At 42.8% G+C, this 18,733-nt stretch overlaps 1 protein-coding gene across 3 annotated transcripts in view; it reads right to left on the minus strand.

Annotated features, from left to right (window-relative positions):
* Window positions 1–202: 202 nt before the first annotated feature.
* The window catches only part of DNAJB4 (DnaJ heat shock protein family (Hsp40) member B4), a 40,575-nt gene continuing 22,044 nt past the window's right edge, over window positions 203–18,733 (minus strand). The window contains exons 2-4 of one of the 3 annotated variants that reach the window (XM_034778156.1): window positions 11,415–11,703; window positions 4,502–5,076; window positions 203–2,066 (exon numbers count right to left, since the gene is read on the minus strand). In XM_034778156.1, the coding sequence (XP_034634047.1) occupies window positions 1,833–2,066; window positions 4,502–5,076; window positions 11,415–11,625 (1,020 nt within the window). In that variant the 5' untranslated portion in view covers window positions 11,626–11,703 and the 3' untranslated portion in view covers window positions 203–1,832. The other 2 variants (XM_034778155.1, XM_034778157.1) reach the window with 2 other exon arrangements.

Genomic DNA, 18,733 nt, shown 5'->3' on the forward strand with positions numbered 1-18,733 from the left:
TTTGCTCCTCACAGAGTTTATGGCATGTGGTTATGGCAAAAAAAATAAAAAAAAGTTAAAAACAAGTTTATTAAAAAACACATGAGAAATGCCATACAGAACATACTGAAACTGGAAATCTTTTAAATGCATAAACACAATATATAAGGATAACAATAGGCATAAGCAGTAGGTAGTAGTTAATTTTAAAACTTTTTTTCCCTTTGTAGTATCACTCCAGCTACTGTTTAGGTTCCCTGTTTGTTCAGGACTGCAAATGAATATGATTTACACTATCAAACGTGTCAACTGTATGAAAGAGAAACTGTAGTTAAAAAATTGACAGTATCTTGTAGGAATGCGTTCCTTTGAAAAATTGGAGTGGGATTCTTCTGTGCTAGGGCTCATTAAAAAAGGCTAACTAAATTAACTCCAATTCTCATAATCCACCCTTCTATAGAAAATCATTTATCTGACGTTGCTAAACACCCTGTTATAACCTAAATTACCCAGAGCAGGTAACTAGTAGATTTCCACAGGTAAAAGAATGACTGCAAACAAGAGTAATATTTTCTTCTTATAAAGAAAAATAAATCTTCCCTTAAGAATGTCATTATTAAAGCACTGTGGCACGTTTTTAAAACCTAAGTTATGAAAGTAAGTCTGCAAGGCAATTATATGACCAAAACCATACTGCAACCAAGGGAACCAGCCCTATAGCATGTTATAATACTAGACTCAATTAGTGAGGGCTATCTCCTTCCCCTACATATGTTTTTTCACCTTAAGGGCTAGGTAACTCATGTTTCTATTCACAAAGGAACTTATGCAAGCTCACTGAATTGACGGAAAGACTTCCATCGGCTTAAATGAGCTTTGGATCAGGCCCAAAAAGTTTCCTCAGAATCCTTTAGCTGGGAGCTGGGCTTTGTCCCTTCTCTCTTATGGAAGTGGTAGATGGTTCAGCCCTTGAACTCTACAGATGTCCTGAGATATGCATGATCTTGAAATGTGTGAGTAAGCCAAGCGCCTTTATTTACACTGTTCCATGGGCAACCATGGGTAGCCATGACAGCATGGCTCCTTCTGGAGCCAAAATACCATGTTGTCCTGAAATCCATCCCTAGGGAATGGGTGTTACCACCGATTAGTAGTATTCCCCAGGTGGATTTCTGAAGGGAGCATGTCACAGAGTGGCTACACCTGTACTCCTTTCCCCAGAGCCATGTGTTCTCCCCTAATGCTTCAGGGCAGTCCTCACAAAATCTGGGGCAGCTGGGAGCAGGCTCACGCTCTTTTGTGGGTTCAGAAGCTCTACAAACAGATTTAGCCTTTGCTTTGTGAAATGGAAGGTAGCATGTGGGCCTTCATATCTAAATGGTGTCAGTTAATGCTTTAGTCTCTTTAAATATCTGGCTATTACATGAGCGTATTTCTACTATGAATTCTGATTTCTGATATTAGTGGGTAGCATCACATAGATAATCTAGAGATACATGAAATAAAGTACTTGGATGCTCAAGTACTTTATTAGAAATATGTGCATTGAGTTTTTGCAAAATGATTACATTTTACAGGTAAGCAAAATACTGAATAAACTCTCTGATTAGGAAGATCTAAAGTAATATACAGTGAGTGGTTTTCCCTGTATGTTTTACTGCAAGAGTCACCCGTGTGACTTGTATTTAACCATTCTCTTCTCATGCAGCATTACAGTATTCTCTCCCTCCACCCCACAAAAAGAAAATGAATATTCCACAAATGGATATAGATTGCACTTTTACAGCATGAATTTGCCAGTCTTCTGCATTTTCAGTGTCCTGCTGAAACAGTGTTAAACACAGACCATTCCTTTATGAAACAGGAAGATTTCTCCTAAGTACTTCTTTTGATGCTGGAGGTATATTGTCTGGGAAATTTACTTCAAATTCTATAATTAAGTCGCCACGTTGGTCGGGATTTTTGGGAAATGGCAACCCATATCCTATAATTCTTCTCCTCATCCCAGGCTTTACAACCTCATTTATTGTCATAGGTATGGTTCTTCCTTCTATTGTTGGCACGGTGACCGAGCTGCCACATAAAGCCTAAAACAAATAGTTCATATCATGAGAAAGAGGCAACCATCAAAAGCTTATTTGTATTGAAATCTGAATTTTCAGATTACAGAATTAGAAAAAGCTGATATTGTGACTACATGGATTATTTTGCATAACTGAAGAGAACTGTCAAAACCGAAAGACAATAACTTATGTTGCTCCCTTTAAAAGGGGACGCTTGCTTTATTACCAGTGTATCTCCAATATCAAACCAGTTATCAGTGCCCTAGAATGACATCTGAAGCAGTCATGAAAGGGTTTACTCCCTGGTGCCGCATCCTAAACTTCAGCAGATAACGCAGTGATTGGTACAACCAGAACAAATGCGCTCAGTACTCTCACTGTCTTCTGCTCATGAATTTGTACCAAACAAGCAGCATCTCTGCTGTCATTAGAAATTCAGAGTCCTAGCTCTACTGTGCTTAGCGCAGGGCCGGCTCCAGCATTTCTGCCGCCCCAAGCAAAAAAAAAACCAAAAAAAAGCCGCGATCGGCAGCGGCAGTTCAGCGGCAGGTCCTTCGCTCCTAGAGGGAGTGAGGGACCTGCCACTCCCGAATTGCCACGGGTGCTGCCCCTTTCCCTTGGCCGCCCCAAGCATCTGCTTGTTAAGCTGGTGCCTGGAGCCGGCCCTGGCTTAGCGTTACATAGAGTATACATTTATTTAAAGACTCTCGCAACACTTGTTTTGCTCATAATTTGCTTTTTAAAATTATTTTAGGGGTAGTATCTGACATTTAAATTGAACCTTTTTGATAGAGCTGGGCAAAACATTTTTGGCTAAGATTTTGGGGGTGGAGGGGAGGGAGAAATGCATTTTTCAGGGTCCCAAAACAGTTTGCAAATTTGGATTGAATTCAATGAATAGTTTTGGCCAAGAAAAAAAACCTCAAACAATTTGAAATGTTTCATTTTGAAATGGTATTTTGAATTCAAATTTGACCAACTAAAAAAAAAAAAAAGCAGAGGAGGTGGGGTTGGAAAACCACCTGAAATGGCTGACTCAAAACATTTTGTTTTGAATTGATCAGAACGTTTTTGTCAATTCAAAATGAGCATTTTGAAAGAAAAAGAAAAAAAAAAAGGTTTTGGTTTTAAATTAAATGGAATTTTCTCTTCCCTCCTGGATTTTTTGGTTTGATTGCCAAACCAAAAAAAAATCTATTATTTGTTCAGTCTGCTATCAATCTTCAAAGTGTCTTTTTACATGCACATTTGTGATGTTCAGATTAAAGCAAATACTAAAATACAAACCAAGGATTTACCTTCTCTATATCATCAAGATATAATTTCTTGGCAAAAACAAAAACAAACTAAGCACTTTGTTTTTTAACAGAGATAATTCCCACTAATCTCCTGTTTTATCTAAATATTTATACATTTATCACTGGACTTCTGGCCAGCAAGGATTGCTTTTGTTTTCCACCTACTCTATGTACTTAATGTGTGTTGACAAAACTCAGTGTTATTTGGACTCAGTAGCAGAATTATGATATTTGTGCAGAAACCACATTACCCATCCTGTCATTACATACTGCTTTTCCTCTTGTATTATGTGATTCATCTCACGAAAAAGCATTTAAAACTTTTTTTTTTTTTTTTGAAAGTTCAGAATACAGGCATACTTTCTTTGCATGTCCTCTGCACATCACTTGAGGTTTATTCTCACCATTCCTTAATGCTACATTTTTAAAAATACAGACTTGATTCATTTTGGAGACAATCAATTCCTTTAATTGTCTTCAAACACTAAAGAAAACACTCTGCAATCCCTTATTTTTGCTTCTGAAAGCAAAACTACTTTGGTCTTTAGAGTGCATCTCAAAAAAAATTTTATGAACTCATTTTTATCATCACATATAACTTCCATAACAACACCTGCTCACAATTTATCCTATGAAATCCATCTCTATGTATTCTAAAAGTACACTGAAATGTGTGACATGAAAGATATTTTGCAAGTTTGCTAAATTAAGCTCCATTGGTGAGCTGTGAAAATATTCTAGATGCTTTTTACCCAGAAATGATAAGGACGATATATCATAGCAGAAAGGAGTCCATTACATTGGATGCATTCATTATTACTCCAACCCAATCTGCATTTACATATAGAAAGCTACTGTACTTTGTACTAAAACTTAGAAAAATGGCAAATATGTTCTACTTTCCTTTCCCACAGATCATCCTGTATGCTGCCATAGATAAAACTTAACAATATATGATCAGACCCCAGTAAAAAAGCCAGTGATTCTGGTACAGATAACTATGTACTATATTTAGTTTGATTAAATTGTATTAGCTAGAGAACTGGAGTGCGGAATTATGATAATTGCTACAGATTTGTTTTCTGCAGTGTAGCCACAATACCATGCTAAGACAATTTGTTTTTATATTTCAGTTGCGCTATCAACTAACAAGAAACTTACCTCCCGCAAACTGATTTTAACAGGATAGATAATATTTGAACCATCTCTCTTGAAGAGTGAGTGACTTTTGTCTTTAATGACAAAAATAATATCGGCTGGGATAGTGTTGGGAGTTTCATCACCTTCTTTTGGGAAAGTGATTTTGGTGCCTTCTTTCCACCCTCTCTTGATCTCAATGGTCAGGATTTTGTCCTCTGTTCGGACACTTCTGCCATCTGGGTTCAGCCTTTTTCGGGAAATTCTCATCCTTTTTGTGCAGCCATGATATATCTCTTCCAATGATACTTTAAGCTCATGGATAATTGGGGGATCTTGTTTACGACGAGGCTGGCTACCAACTGTATTCCTCTCTCTTGGAAATCCATTCATGCTAAAACTAGTGAAGGATCCAAAAGGATCTCCATCCACTTCCATGTCTTCAGTGTCTCTGCCACCAGGCATTCTTCTCCCAAAGAAGATCTCAAAAGGATTTGTGCCACCAAAAAATGCTGCAAATGTGGCATGTGGGTCACCATGGAAAGAGTATCGAAAGGTGCCACCCTGTCCATCGGGTCCTCCAGCTCCTCCTTTCAACCCTAATTGGGACATATGGACAAGGTTAGGAAAGTCCATACTAGTTTTCAATCCTGGTACTTATTAACAACATAAAGAGTAAAATACATTTTTGTCCTGAGTCATAAACAAATACTGAAAGAACTTGTAGTAGTTTAACAACTGCACAAATATAGTAAGCAGAGATTGAAGGGCTCCTCTTTAAAGAGACCTCACCCTACTTGCTAGTGAGTGCAGAGTAGCAACTACTCATCATCATGCAACCTGGAGTAATTTTGTAGATTTAGAATTGTTTCCTAAAAAAAGCTGCCCTATCAGCAGCAAATCCATTTAATAATTTGTCACTCATCTGAATGATTGGATTTTAATTAACGTTTTAATAGTGGGCTGAAAATGATGAGTGTTCTCTGTCTGCATGATCTTAAAGAACATATTCCCATGTAATTTTTTTCACTAAGGATCTGCTCAATGAGACTAGGGTTAAGCCCTTCAAGGCCACTATAGGTATGGAATATATAAAGTTGTATTATATTTAAAGCTTTGAATACACTCCGTTTCTAATCAGACTAGGCCAATTTCTATGCTCTTCAGATCAATGGGATTGCACAGGGTGTTAGTCAGACAGAGTGGGTCAAATTCTGTGCTATTTTAGGAAACTACCATAAATCAACAGCTAGCCATAATGCACACTGGTACAAATGGATAACCGAAAGTATAATCCCTTCTATTGTTTTGGAAACAGGACTTCACCAAGTCTGAGACAATGGAAACACTGTGTTTTGCTTTGTTTCTTTGGGTGGGTGAGGGGTATAATCTGGGAATGGAGAGGAAAGAGAAAGTTGAAAGGGGTGCAGCACACCAGAAAAGTAAGGCCACATTTTTGTTTATTAAAAGCTATTTTCCATCAGTAGCAACACAGCATTAAAACCTCCCAGAAACAGTAAATGTTACATTTGTACTATGTGGCAGAGAAACCTATCGTAGAAACCTTGACTTTCAAAAATTCTGACTTCTTTGGGTGCTTGATTTCTCAACTTTAATGCTGCATTAACTAGTTTTTGTATTTAATTTCCTTGAAGTTTTCAAAGTCAAACAATAGTAAAAGGAAAATAGCTAAAAGGCACACTTCTTTATTAGTTATAAATTTTAAGTTGTGTTTATCAAATACTCTAGTGGTTCTTGACCTTTTTCAGACTGCATCCGCATGTTACAAACAGAAAAAGCTTTGCGACAGTCCCACTCCCATCTAGCAATGAAGAAAGGGAGGTGTTTGTGACCCCCTGAAACTTTTTTGGGGGAGGAGACTGTGACCCCCAGTTTGAGAACCCATGCTCTAGGTACATTATAAGAATTAAAAAGAGACTTTAGAGGTAAAAAAGCTTTGCTATCTATCTCCTCCTATCACTTCCTTAGTAAAAATTCCTACTCTCCACTCCTCTTCCCAGGCCATCCAAGATTATGCTCCCCTGCAAAAACACAAAACAAAAAAACCCATCCTCATCTTTAGGAGTCCTTTATAGTTCAGTCTCCTTTCTCAACTAATTGACTACTTTTTCTCTTTCTCTTCTTCATATTGTTGTTCCCATTCCAGTGCCGGCTCCAGCTTTTCTGCCACCCCAAGTGGCAAAAAAATAATAATAAAAAGACGAGCGGCGGCACTTCGGCAGCAGCTCAATCGCGCCACTTCTTCGGTGACAATTTGGTAGCGGGTCCTCCCTCTCTTCCTCTTCGGAAGAGAGGGAATGAGGGACCTGCCCCCAAATTCCCGCTAAGATCCGGACGTGCCGCCCCTTTGAATTGGCCACCCCAAGCACCAGCTTCCAACGCTGGTGCCTGGAGCCGGCCCTGCCCCATTCTTCCCAGTGTGAGATCTTCCTTCTACTTCCTTCAGGTGACAGTTTTCTCATGCCCTGCTTACACTCACCACAATCCCCAGCACCCACCCAGTTACCTTCTACCTCTACTCTGGCTCCAGACCATACCTCACTCAACAAACAATTATTTTCTACCTCCCTTTCCTGGCTAATGACCTCCATCTACTTCTTCTTACTGGCTAATTCCCTTCCCCACTCTCGCCCTGACACCAGGATGCCTCCTCAGACCTTAAGGAGGTCTTCGGTTCTAAATACTTAAGTATCTCAGCGACACTTAACCACTAAGTTGCCTCGTAGGATTAAGGTAGCTCAGCACTATACGCAACCATTTTCCTTCTAAGGCCCTTACGTAGTTATGAATTTAGTTTTATGCTAAAGCAGTTCAGCATGCATCCTACTTTCTAATCCATATTAGAGACAGATCTTTTTAAAAAAAAAAGCTGAATTCAAAGTATTCATAAACCATGCATAAATTTTAATGCTAGGTCTTCAGCTGAGGCTGATTAGCATATAGTGCAGCTCAAATGGAGGAGTGAGAGACAGATAAGGCAACTTCCTAACATATCTTTGGGAGACCATATTGTATTAAGTGTATGGCTGGTTTATGTATCTTTGTGGGCCAGGGACTGTATGCATTCCACAGTGGGGAGGATTACCACAATTCCCCCAGGAAGTGAAAACAGTAGGGGATAATTAAGGCAAATCACTCAGGTTCTAACATCCCCAGAGAAGTACCACCTCCTGTGGAGGCTCACATATTCTGGTTCAAACTGGATTCTCCACTGATCAAGAGACAAAGAAAGGACTTTTGGATAAATAACCTAATCTTAAATTGATGCAGGGCCATTGTTCCTGTTCTTGCTCTAAAGACTGATCTGACCTTATAACAAGAGGAAAAAAACAGTTTTGGGGTTTGAAGGACTAACATCTAGAAGAGCCCTATGCTGAGTTGGGAGTGGGTGAGCACATGGTAGGTTTTTATATGCTTTCTCTGTAATACTTCTACCTTAAGAATAAATGTGCCTGCTTGGAAGAAGCTGTGTAGTATCTTGTAACTCCAGGCCAAATACTGGCCACAGCCCTCAGAGAAAAAGCAAAGCACAGGCCATGGCCTTCTAGGCAGACTGGTTTGCTGGGGATATCACAGTGTAGATCAGGGAGATGTCCTTAAAACCCCCACTTCCTTCTGACTGACGCATGGGTCTCTGCCCAGGAGAGGTGATGGCTGAGAGGGAAACCTTTAAGGACCGAGAAGGGTGAGTTACTCTAAAATTGTGGCAGAGGGCAAAAGTGGCCTTTGCATCCTCTTGATCCAGGGCCCAAGTCAGTTGCCTGGCACAATATAGACCAGCCTGAAAGGATGTTAGTGGATCATTGGCAGTTGGCAAGAGGTCAATATGGCAGCCAAGTATCAGTTAAGTATAAGGGAGCTCAGTCACCCCCTCTACACTGGCATCAGGGAAAGAGTCAGCGTAGGAGTTCCCCAGTTAGTGCTACAGCTATACTGGGGTGATCGTCCCATGTAATGCTGGCTTTAGGGCCACTTTCCACCAATGGCACAGCACAAACCAGCAACCCATAGGCCTTAGCATTTACTATTTCCAAATTCAAAAACCCCGAACTGATCTTCTTCAAAAATGTATTGCTTTTCTTTCTCTAAAAAGGACTCTAAAACAAGACAAGTGTCCCGTTTTAACAAATACATTTAATCCAAATATGAGGAATGGATTTTTTATATTTGTTTAATTCCAGGATGACTGAACTGATTTTACTCAAATTTAAAAAGTTAAACAAATTTGGATTAAACCAAGCACAAAAAGTTTGAGTCCTAAAGGAATGTTTTGATAACGTTCTGAACAATTGCAGAGGGGGAATTAGAATGGAAATGGCATCTCAATCTTAACTCTAGTTTTGCTATGGCAAATGCTACACTAAACATTTTTCAACGTTTTGTTCGTTTGTTTGTTTTTAAATGAAGTACTGGTTCTGGTACTGTCAAACAAATGCATGACAAACTGTGTCATGTGATTAGTGGAATGATACTTCCTAGAATAGATTCTGAATAGTTTTTGCTGAAAGTACATCAGGTTCCATGGTTGTAAAAGAATTACAGAGCTTTACAACTACTGAGTACATTCTGGACAACAATGACAGAGCTTAGGCAGCCACTCAGGCGTCAAGGGATATTTCCCGACACATAGCTTCAGGAACTTGTCAATACTTTTGTTAATATTATGCCTAAAATAAACAGAAGTACATGCTTTGAGCCTCTGCTTCAGGTATGCAATGTCACACTGCCAAAGGCTACACTGCTTTACATGCCTTGCCCTCTACTCTTAGGAGAATCTGACTAATGATATTTTTAGGAGGGGGTTAGGAAGTGCTACTGCACTGGAATAGAATGAATATTACCTAAGCTGTAGATTAATTAAGTACTTGCATATAGGAAAGAACAACAAACAGACCTAAAGGGAAAAAAGCAATAAGGCAAAAGATTAAGGGCAATATTTTTACAGCTATTTAGGCATTGCTGCACTTAACATTGCAATGCCTAATTGATTTAGGAGCCCAAGACTCATTTCCAAAAGGGGTTTGGGAATTTAGGAGCCTAAAACCTATTGACTGTCAAGTGCTTAAACCCCTTTTGAAAATGAGACTTAGGCATTACAATGCTGAGTGCAGCAATGACTGAATACCTTAAAAAATCTGGGCCTAGTACCAAAGGAGCAGGATGAGCCCTTAGTATTCCCAAATAACAGAATCAGGTCAGGTATCTGAGTCTTACAATTGACATGAGAACCAGTAGAAACATCAGCAAAGACTTGTAGTTTTAGAATTCTCTCACTTCACACTGGAACAAGAGACCATGGAATTTGCCTCATTTACAGAAGTTTACAAAGAAGCAATGATCAATGACAGGACCACAAAAATCAAGTTCTCATGTTGATAAAGGGCCAGATATCTTGGATAGCAGTGGTTCTCAAACTAGGGCCGCCACTTGTTCAGGGAAAGCCCCTAGCGGGCTGGGCCGGTTTGTTTACCTGCCGCGTCCGCAGGTTCGGCCTATTAGGGCCCCCACTGGCCGCGGTTCGCCGCTCCAGGCCAATGGGAGCTGTTGGAAGCGGCGCGGGCCAAGAGATGTACTGGCCACTGCTTTGCACAGCCCCCATTGGCCTGGAGCGGCGAACCACGGCCACTGGGGAGCTGCGATCGGCTGAACCTGCGGATGCGGCAGGTAAACAAACTGGCCCAGCCCACCAGGGGCTTTTCCTGAACAAGCGGCGGCCCTAGTTTGAGAACCACTGTTGTATAGCACTTTACTTCACAATTAGTGCTACTAGTCAATGAGACTACTGATTAGGGTGACCAGATAGCAAGTGTGAAAATTCAGGACAGGAGGTGTGTGTGTGTGGGGGTAATAGACACCTATATAAGAAAAAGCCCTGAATATCGAGATTGTTCCTATAAAATCGGGACATCTGGTCACCCTACTACTGATGGAGTAGTGTGCAACTCAGCATTAGTCAAATTATCAGAATCTGGCCCCAAATGAATGTTAACCATTAAATGAGCCTACCTAGTTTTTGTGGGCAGTGCTTAACCAGTTTTGAGTCTCAAATAGGATGCAAAAGGTAACTGCTGAATCCTAGAAATGGTGGGGAACCATCGCAATTGATGATTAAAAAAAGAAAGAGCTTCCTGTTTAAGTAATCATTTTAGGCTATATATAACATTTCTGAGGCCTCATCCCTTTGGCACGTAATTACTGTTTACAGTTAAACTAAAAAATTGTTCTGGTATTTCATGACATCAGGCAAATACTTTCCTCTACGGGCAAGAATCCAAGGCCAACTAAGGACTGGACACCTGGGCTCCTGCTCAGTAGAGGGACTGTCTGTCTTGTTTTGTACAAGCAAACTATCCTTTATGAAAAGTTTTAGAGATATATTATTCGAAGAGTATCAGAGGGGTAGCCATGTTAGTCTGGAACTGTAAAAAGCAACAAAGAGTCCTGTGGCACCTTATAAGGTTGCTTTTTACATTATTCAAAAGGCGCTCTGTCTCTGTCTCTAATCTGTCTCTGTCAAAATGTAACATTTTGATGGCTATCTCAAAAAGCACAGGGGCAAAAATAAATAAAATGCATCCAGCTATTTATGGGTCACAGACAAATATTAATTTCATTAAAAAAGTTCTATAACATGGATTTGGGATCTTTTTAATTTTTTTTTTTTAAATAAAGAAAATTGAATTAAGCATGGTTCTAAACATGAAGGATACACTATACATGATTATATATATTTGTTAGCATATAAATCTCTGTAATTACCATATATCAGTCTCCATAAGAAAACAATCATTGTCCAAATCAGTACATGCCATGGATAAACACACAAACTTTCTTCTTGTCTTGTGGCATTCAACACAACTAAGTGTCCACTTTAAGAGTATAGCACAGATAGATACTGAGTAAGAGAAATACTTACCTTCCTCCCCAAACTGATCATAAATGTCTCTCTTTTTGGGATCACTCAGCACTTCATAGGCTTCTGCAACCTCTTTGAATTTTTCCTCTGCGTGGGGGGATTTGTTCTTATCCGGATGCCATTTAAGGGCTTGTTTTCTGTAAGCCTTTTTGATATCTTCTTCAGAAGCCCCCTTTTCAATTCCCAAAATTGAATAATAATCTTTTCCCATTCCGAGTGTTGTTGGATGAATTTTAGTTTTCCTCGATATGAAGAAACCAGTGTCCTGTGTCTGAGTAATGCAGTGATACTGGGGGGGAGGAAAATAGCACAAATCAGCAAAGCAGTTGGTGCTCTGAGCAGTGGGTAGACTGCTTACCCTTATTTGATTCCCTCCCCTGTTGCTCATTTATAGATAAATATACACACTGGTAGAGAGACAGCCCTCTCCAGAGCCCTCCCATTTATACTACGTGTCTCCGCTCTTTCTAGAACAGCAAATACTACAGAACGTCATTTCCCAGACTGCTCAAAGCCAAAACATTCTCTGCACAGCTGTTTCCTCTGCCTTCCAATTAACTGTTCAATTTCCATTTTTCTCTTTTGAGTGATAAATAAGCTCTGCATCTTACTATCAGATCCCGGAACCTATAGGTCAGTGGTCTCTGACCTTTTTACATCCAAGACCACTTTTTGAATTTAAGGGCAACCCAGGGTCTACACCGCCCCTTTCCCAAGGCCCCGCCCCTTCCCCAAAGCCCCCCCCCCTCATTCCTTCCCCCTTCTCTCCATCGCTCACTCTGCCCCACTCTCACTCACTTTCACTGGGCTGGGGCAGGGGTTTGGGAGGGGGTGTGGGCTCTGGGCTGGGGCCGAGGGGTTCACAGTGTGAGAAGGGGCTCTGGGCTGAGCCTAGGGCAGGGGGTTGGGGTGCAGGAGGGGGTGAGGGGTGCAAGCTCTAGGAGGGAGTTTGGGTGCAGGAGGGGGCTCCAGGATGGGGCAGAGTGTTGGGGTGTAGGAGGGGGTACAGGGTGCTGGCTCTGGGAGGGGGGTCAGGGCTGGGGCTTGACGTGCAGGAGGGAGTTTGGGGTGCTGGCTTCAGAAGGGAGCTCAGGGTTGGGGTGCAGGAGGGGGTATGGGGTACTGGCTCCGGGAGGGGGCTCAGGGCTGGGGGTTGGGGTGTGACCTCCTGCCGGGCAGCACTTACCTCCGGTGGCTCCCAGTCGGCAGTGGGTGCAGCGAGGCTAAGGCAGGCTCCCTGCCTACCCCAGCCCCACATTGCTCCCGGAAGGGGCCAATGCACCCCTACGGCCCCTGAGCTTCGGGCGCTGCCCCTCTCTGCAAGCACCACCCCCACAGCTCTCCCGGCCAATGAGAGCTGTGGGGCCGGTGCTTGTAGGCAGGAGCAGCACATGGAGGGAGACCCCCACCCCCACCCCCCGGACTGCAATGGCGACTTCCGGGAGCCGTGTGTGGGGCCGGGGTAGGCAGGGACTCTGCCTTAGCGGCAGCCATACTGCACTGCCACCGGACATCGCAATTGACTGGGTAGGGCTACCATACATCCGGATTTCCCCGGACTTTTCGATCTATAAATAGCCATCTGGGGGGATTTCTAAAAATCTAAAAATGTCCGGGATTTCCCCCCCGGTCGGCTATTTATAGATGGAAAAGTAGCGACCAAGCGCTGCTGTGCAGCCAAAGCCCTTTCCTGGCTCCCCCCATCCCCTGCAGCCTTAGCACACCATCCAGCCTGGCAGCTGTCTTCCCCCTCCTCCCCTCTCCTGAACGCTCCGCCCCCCTGCTCCTCCCCCTCCCCTGCTTCCCACGAATCAGATGTTCACGGGAAGTCTGAAAAGAAGCAGGGACAGGCCAGCAGCAGCAGGTAAGCTGGGGCGGGGGGGGGGGGGGGGACGTGAGGTGGAGGGCTCCGGGGAGGCGCGGCATGGCCCAATCCGGCCCCAGCCGAGCGGCTCCAGCCCTGGCTGGCCCCAGCAACTCAGGCCCAGCTCAGGCCTCAGGGCACTGGCCGCAGTTCTGGCCAAGTGCACCAGCCCGGCGCTGGCCAACCACCCCCGGCCCTGGCCCCAGTGGCTCCGACCCCGGTCCCAGCGGCTCTAGCCTGGCTCGGCTCGGGCCCCGGGGCACTGGCCCCAGTTCCGGCCGAGCGTGCCGGCCCCGGCCCCAGCAGCTCTGGCCCGGCTCGGGCCCCAGGGCGGCTGACCCGGCCCCAGCCGAGCACCTCCGGCCCGGCCCCAAGCCCCGTGACTCCAGCCAGAGCGCAGCCCGATTCCTGGGCTCTTGTTAAAGCTGGCCCTGGTCAGGGGATGTGTGTGTGGGGGGTTGAATGGGTCGGGAGTTCGGGGGGGGGCTGTCAGGGGGGCAAGGGTGTGGAGAGGGGTCAAGGCAGGCAGGGAGCAGAGGGGGTTGGATGGGTCGGGAGTTCTGGGGGTCCTGTCAGAGAGCAGGGAGCAGTTGGATAGGGCATGGGAGTCCCGGGGGTCTGTCTGGGGGCGGGGGTGTGAATATAGGGTGGGGGTGTGGATAAGGGTCGGGGCAATCAGGGGAAAGGTAGGGTCCTAGGGGGGCAGTTAGGGTGGGGGGGTTCTCAGGACGGGGCAGTCAGGGGACAAGAAGCAGGGAGTCTTAGATAGGGGGTGGGGATCTAGGGGGCAGTTAGTGGCAGTGGTCCCAGGAGGGGGCAGTCAGGGGACAAGGAGCAGGGGGGGGTTGGGGGTTCTGAGGGGGACAGTCAGGGGGTGGGAAGTGGGAGGGAGTGGATGGGGCGGGGCTACAGTGGGGCTCCTCCCCCCCCGTGTCCTCTTTTTTGATTGTGGAAATATGGTAACCCTATGACTGGGAGATCCTCTAGGATCGACCAGTCGATCGTGAACAACCGGTTGGTGACCACTGCTGTAGGTCATTGGTCAGACCTTGTTAGTAGGCACTGAAAACCTAGCTGTCTGACAGTTATAAAACCACCTATGGAAAATGAGTTGGGAATTTCAATTCCTGATGTGCATTCTAATCTATGTAGGTTCTTATACCATGTAAGAATGCACAGCTGTTCAAGTAACAAACTGCCAGAATAAATTGGCACCTTTTGTGTAGGGATTAAAAGGACATTTCAAATTCACAATAAAATCTGAAACTTTTCAGTAGCCTGATTTCACTTCATTACAACCCCAAATTAATTGATTTCCCCTCAATATACAGGATTCCAGACCCAGTCAATCTGACAAAGTACTACTTTATTGCCAATTAGGTAGTAAGCACAACAAAGTATAACAATGATATAACTTGATGCATTACCAGTTTAAAACATCACATGCAGAAACTGGCCACATTCCTTTCCATATGTTACACTGTACAATATAAGCAGTAGAAACTGGTTTCAACAAGATGCTGATACCCGCCTAAATACAATAATAGAGACTTCTGAGACAAAGCCATTTGATTTTTGATAAGAAACAAGTTAAAGTTGGGATAGATACCCAATCACTTCATATGATGATTTACGTAAAGCAGGGATACTCAGACTGAGGCTCCGGATCCGCAAGTGGCTCTTTAAGGTGTCGCCTGCTGCTCTTTGCAGCACACGATATTAAAACACTGTGTGATTATTAACCAGTCTGAGTTATTAGCCAATCAGGATACATTTACTATGTTATTAACCAATTGTAGTGGATAAAATGATGATATTTGGTCAGTCATTTTGCTGTGAGAATTATATAAACTAAATATTTCCCATCATACTGCTTAAATATGAATGTATAGTACTATGGTAAAGGAAACAATAAATTCACCTACTGGGTATTGCTGATTACTAAATTTGGCTCCTGAACCACTGAGGTCTGAGTATCACTGATGTAAAGTTTTAACTTTCAAGTCTTTCTCAGACCCTGCAGAAGGGTGGGTATCACGTTACAGCCTACAGGCCAGCATATTCAAGATCTCATTTGGCTTTTAGCTGGGTATTAGGTCAAGAAGTTCTAACCATCTGGTCAAAAAAGCTATCGATTTAAGAGTGATTACTATAATTTTAGGAAAAATATTTCTTTTTAATATTTGTTCTAGTGAAAGGAAAGGCCAGTTTTAGTCATAGCTAAAAATTACACATGAAGGACAAATAGCTTTCCATATACACCTCTACCCCAATATAACGCTGTCCTCGGGAGCCAAAAAATCTTACCGTGTTATAGGTGAAACCGCGATATATTGAACTTGCTTTGATCCACCGGAGCACCCAGCCCCGCCCCCCCAAAGCACTGCTTTACCACGTTATATCCAAATTCGTGTTATATCAGGTTGCGTTATATTGGGGAGGAGGTGTATTGCGTTTATTAATTGTTCCCCTTTCTACTTTATTATGTTCAGATGTCCTTATTCTATAAATGTCAATACTGGACTGTTTTACAGTGCCCTCAGCAATACCTGTGGGGAACTTACACACACACCAATGCTCAACTTAGAGATGGTATACATCAGAGGTTTAGATGGTATACGTCAGAACCTACATCTCCTCCACAGATCTTCTCAGATGAGTCAGACCTATCAGTGATGGTTAGAGTTGGCCAGAAAAGGAATTTTGGTTGGGGGGGGGGGGGAGATCTTATTCAAAGTTTCCAGTTGAGAAATATTTTTTCCGTGGGAACATACACAAAAAATTAACAATATGGAAAACTTTACATTTCCTCACCTTTACAGTTTTCCAATTTTTACCAGTGGAAAATAGAAAGAAAAGATGAAAAATATTCCCCTCACACAGACTCTTCAACATTCTGTTTTTCAAACTGGGAAAGTCAAAGTGTGACTGTGTGTTACTTTCTCATTGATTTTGTTCTGTTTGCTCCCCCTTTTTCTTGGGGAAAAAAAAGGAAAAACCTAAGGCAGCATGCAAATTCTCAAACTTTTTGCGGGGGGGGGGGGGGGGGGGGAGGAAGGGAGGGAAATAAAAAATTAGAATTGAAACAAATTTCATGGAGAGGGGAAAAGTAAAAGAAATTAGAACTGGTTTTAACATAAAAATCATTTGACAAAACTCCATTTTTGAAGGGGAAAAAAAAAAGTAAATAAAAAAAAAAAGTTTTGACCAGCTCTGCTTATGATCCTGGTTCTGAGAACATCCGAGGATACTGGGAACCACCTGCCTCTTTATCCCCCAGGACTAGCTTGCATCACTGGAACCTGCAATAGTCTAGACTGAGCAGTCACAATGTTCAGCTCAATCCACCCTAGTTACTGCCAGCATCAGTCATCCTCTCGGCTGTAAGAGAAGGAATTGCAATTAGACAGAGAGACAGAGAACTAGTTATGGTCCATCACTGTTTCCCCACCATGTCCTTCTCCAAGTGAGACTTGGCAGACACTATCAGGCCTTAACAAGAGCTCGTTTTTATTAGTATCATTCCTATCTAGTTCCAGGATCCTTGAGTGGATGAGAGGGGTTACATTTCATTATATTTTACCTACAGTATTTACATAATGTCTTTGATGCACTGCATGGCTTACTCGTTTTTGTTTGTTTTAAATTAATAAAAAAATACTCTCACCCGCGCCATTTAGTCAAGTTATCTTTAGAAATGTTCTAAGATTCCAAGCTAACAAAAAAAAACCCAAATTCATGCTAAGCAGAATATGCCGTCCTAAATTAAAACATTTGTACTTTTGTAGTGCTGGGGTCTCATAACAAAGCACTGTGCTGTAAAGAGTAGGCACAACAAAGGCCATACTATAAGCTTTAATGCTGAATTTTCATCATTAGATTAATTCAGAATAGAATTTTCCTATACTGCAAGGTAGAGTTGGTTTTTCTGCATTTAGGTTTCCACGGGCAGTACATAAGGTAATGTTTTAATTACATCCAGGAACATGTTACAATAATTTAGGTTCAGAGGGTGATTGTTTTCCATTATTCTAATTCCTAACTAAACAGACAACAAAAGTTAGTCTAGAAAACATTGAACAAATGACAACAAATGCTATCAATAAGACCTATGAAGCTTGGTTTTGCTGCATTGGCATATATAAGGCACACGTTGTCAGGGCAAAAACCAACAGTTATAGGATAAACTAACAATCTGAGGCCTCATGCCTAATGAAAAGTAGCCCTTCAAAATTAAGCAGTCTACATTTTTCGGAACATCCTGGTTGATGGAGGTGGTAGGAATGGGCTGCATATAATCATTATAAGCCCAACAAAGAAAAACAAAAAGTCTATGAAGTCATCCTTTGGCAATATTGTACCAAATAGGTTACACAGTCCAACATCAAGTGTGTATAAAAGGAGTTCATGCTGAGCAAGTTCAAGACACCTTTTATATACTAGCCTTTTAAAAAAAATTGTTAAATCCCCTAAGCGCTCTCATACTGGGGGAGGGGGGGAGGAGAGAGAGGAAAAGATATCACACTATAGAATCTCAACATTTTGTTGAGGGCAACACCACTTTCCAAACTCAATGTCATACAAGTCTAAAACTCGTGCTGCACATAGAGAGCTAGTGACTTACTCTTTGCAGTTGTAACTACACAGAAAGGAAAGGCAAACATATGTCACATCTTCCTCCCATTACACAGCAGAGAGGCTGGCTTCAATAGCTCCTGCATGCAATACACCAACCAGTCAGTAGCATCACTGAAACTTAGTCAAGCCCCTTGGGGCAGAGAGGGGAGGTCACATTCCTGGAGAATATACATACATACCCAAAGACTGAAAATCTGTATCCATGTGTTCCCCTACATAAGATTCTGGCCTCAAGTAGCAGTATTTTCCAGATACATAGAAGTGATGCTTGCTGATAGCAGCACCACATGGCTCCCGTAGCCCAGATGCCAGGCAGGCAGGTGTCTCCAAGGCTACGTCTACACAGCAATGTAAGGCTGGTGTTAATGGGACTCAAGTCAGCTGATCTGTGTCAGGGAATCATGGGCTTGAGCCTGTACACTGCATTTTAACCCTAGGTTAAGGATTTGCTGACCTGTGCTCGAACCTAGGGCTCTGGCATCCACACTGTAGTGCACAGACCAGAGTGAAAGTAAACATATTCCAAAATACCTAGCGCCTCCTGTCAACACACTAGCCCTAGGAACGTGGTGCACTGTGGGAAAACTCTACTGCCCTCACTGTTCCCTCACTGTGGCAGTATTGAAAGAACTCAGGTGTCCATAAGGAGCACAAGTACATAAACCACATAATTAGTTCATTTGATGGCTGTCTCAATAGAATGACTGCAGTTTGAGAAGGTTTTATACTGAAACTACCACCTAATCTGAGAATTGGGCTCTCCAGCTCTAGGCTGAGTCCCACTGGCACGAAAATGTCTATGTGCACCTGTTCTCAG

The sequence above is a fragment of the Trachemys scripta genome, chromosome 8 (assembly GCF_013100865.1).
Source record: "Trachemys scripta elegans isolate TJP31775 chromosome 8, CAS_Tse_1.0, whole genome shotgun sequence".
Lineage (NCBI taxonomy): Eukaryota > Metazoa > Chordata > Testudines > Emydidae > Trachemys > Trachemys scripta.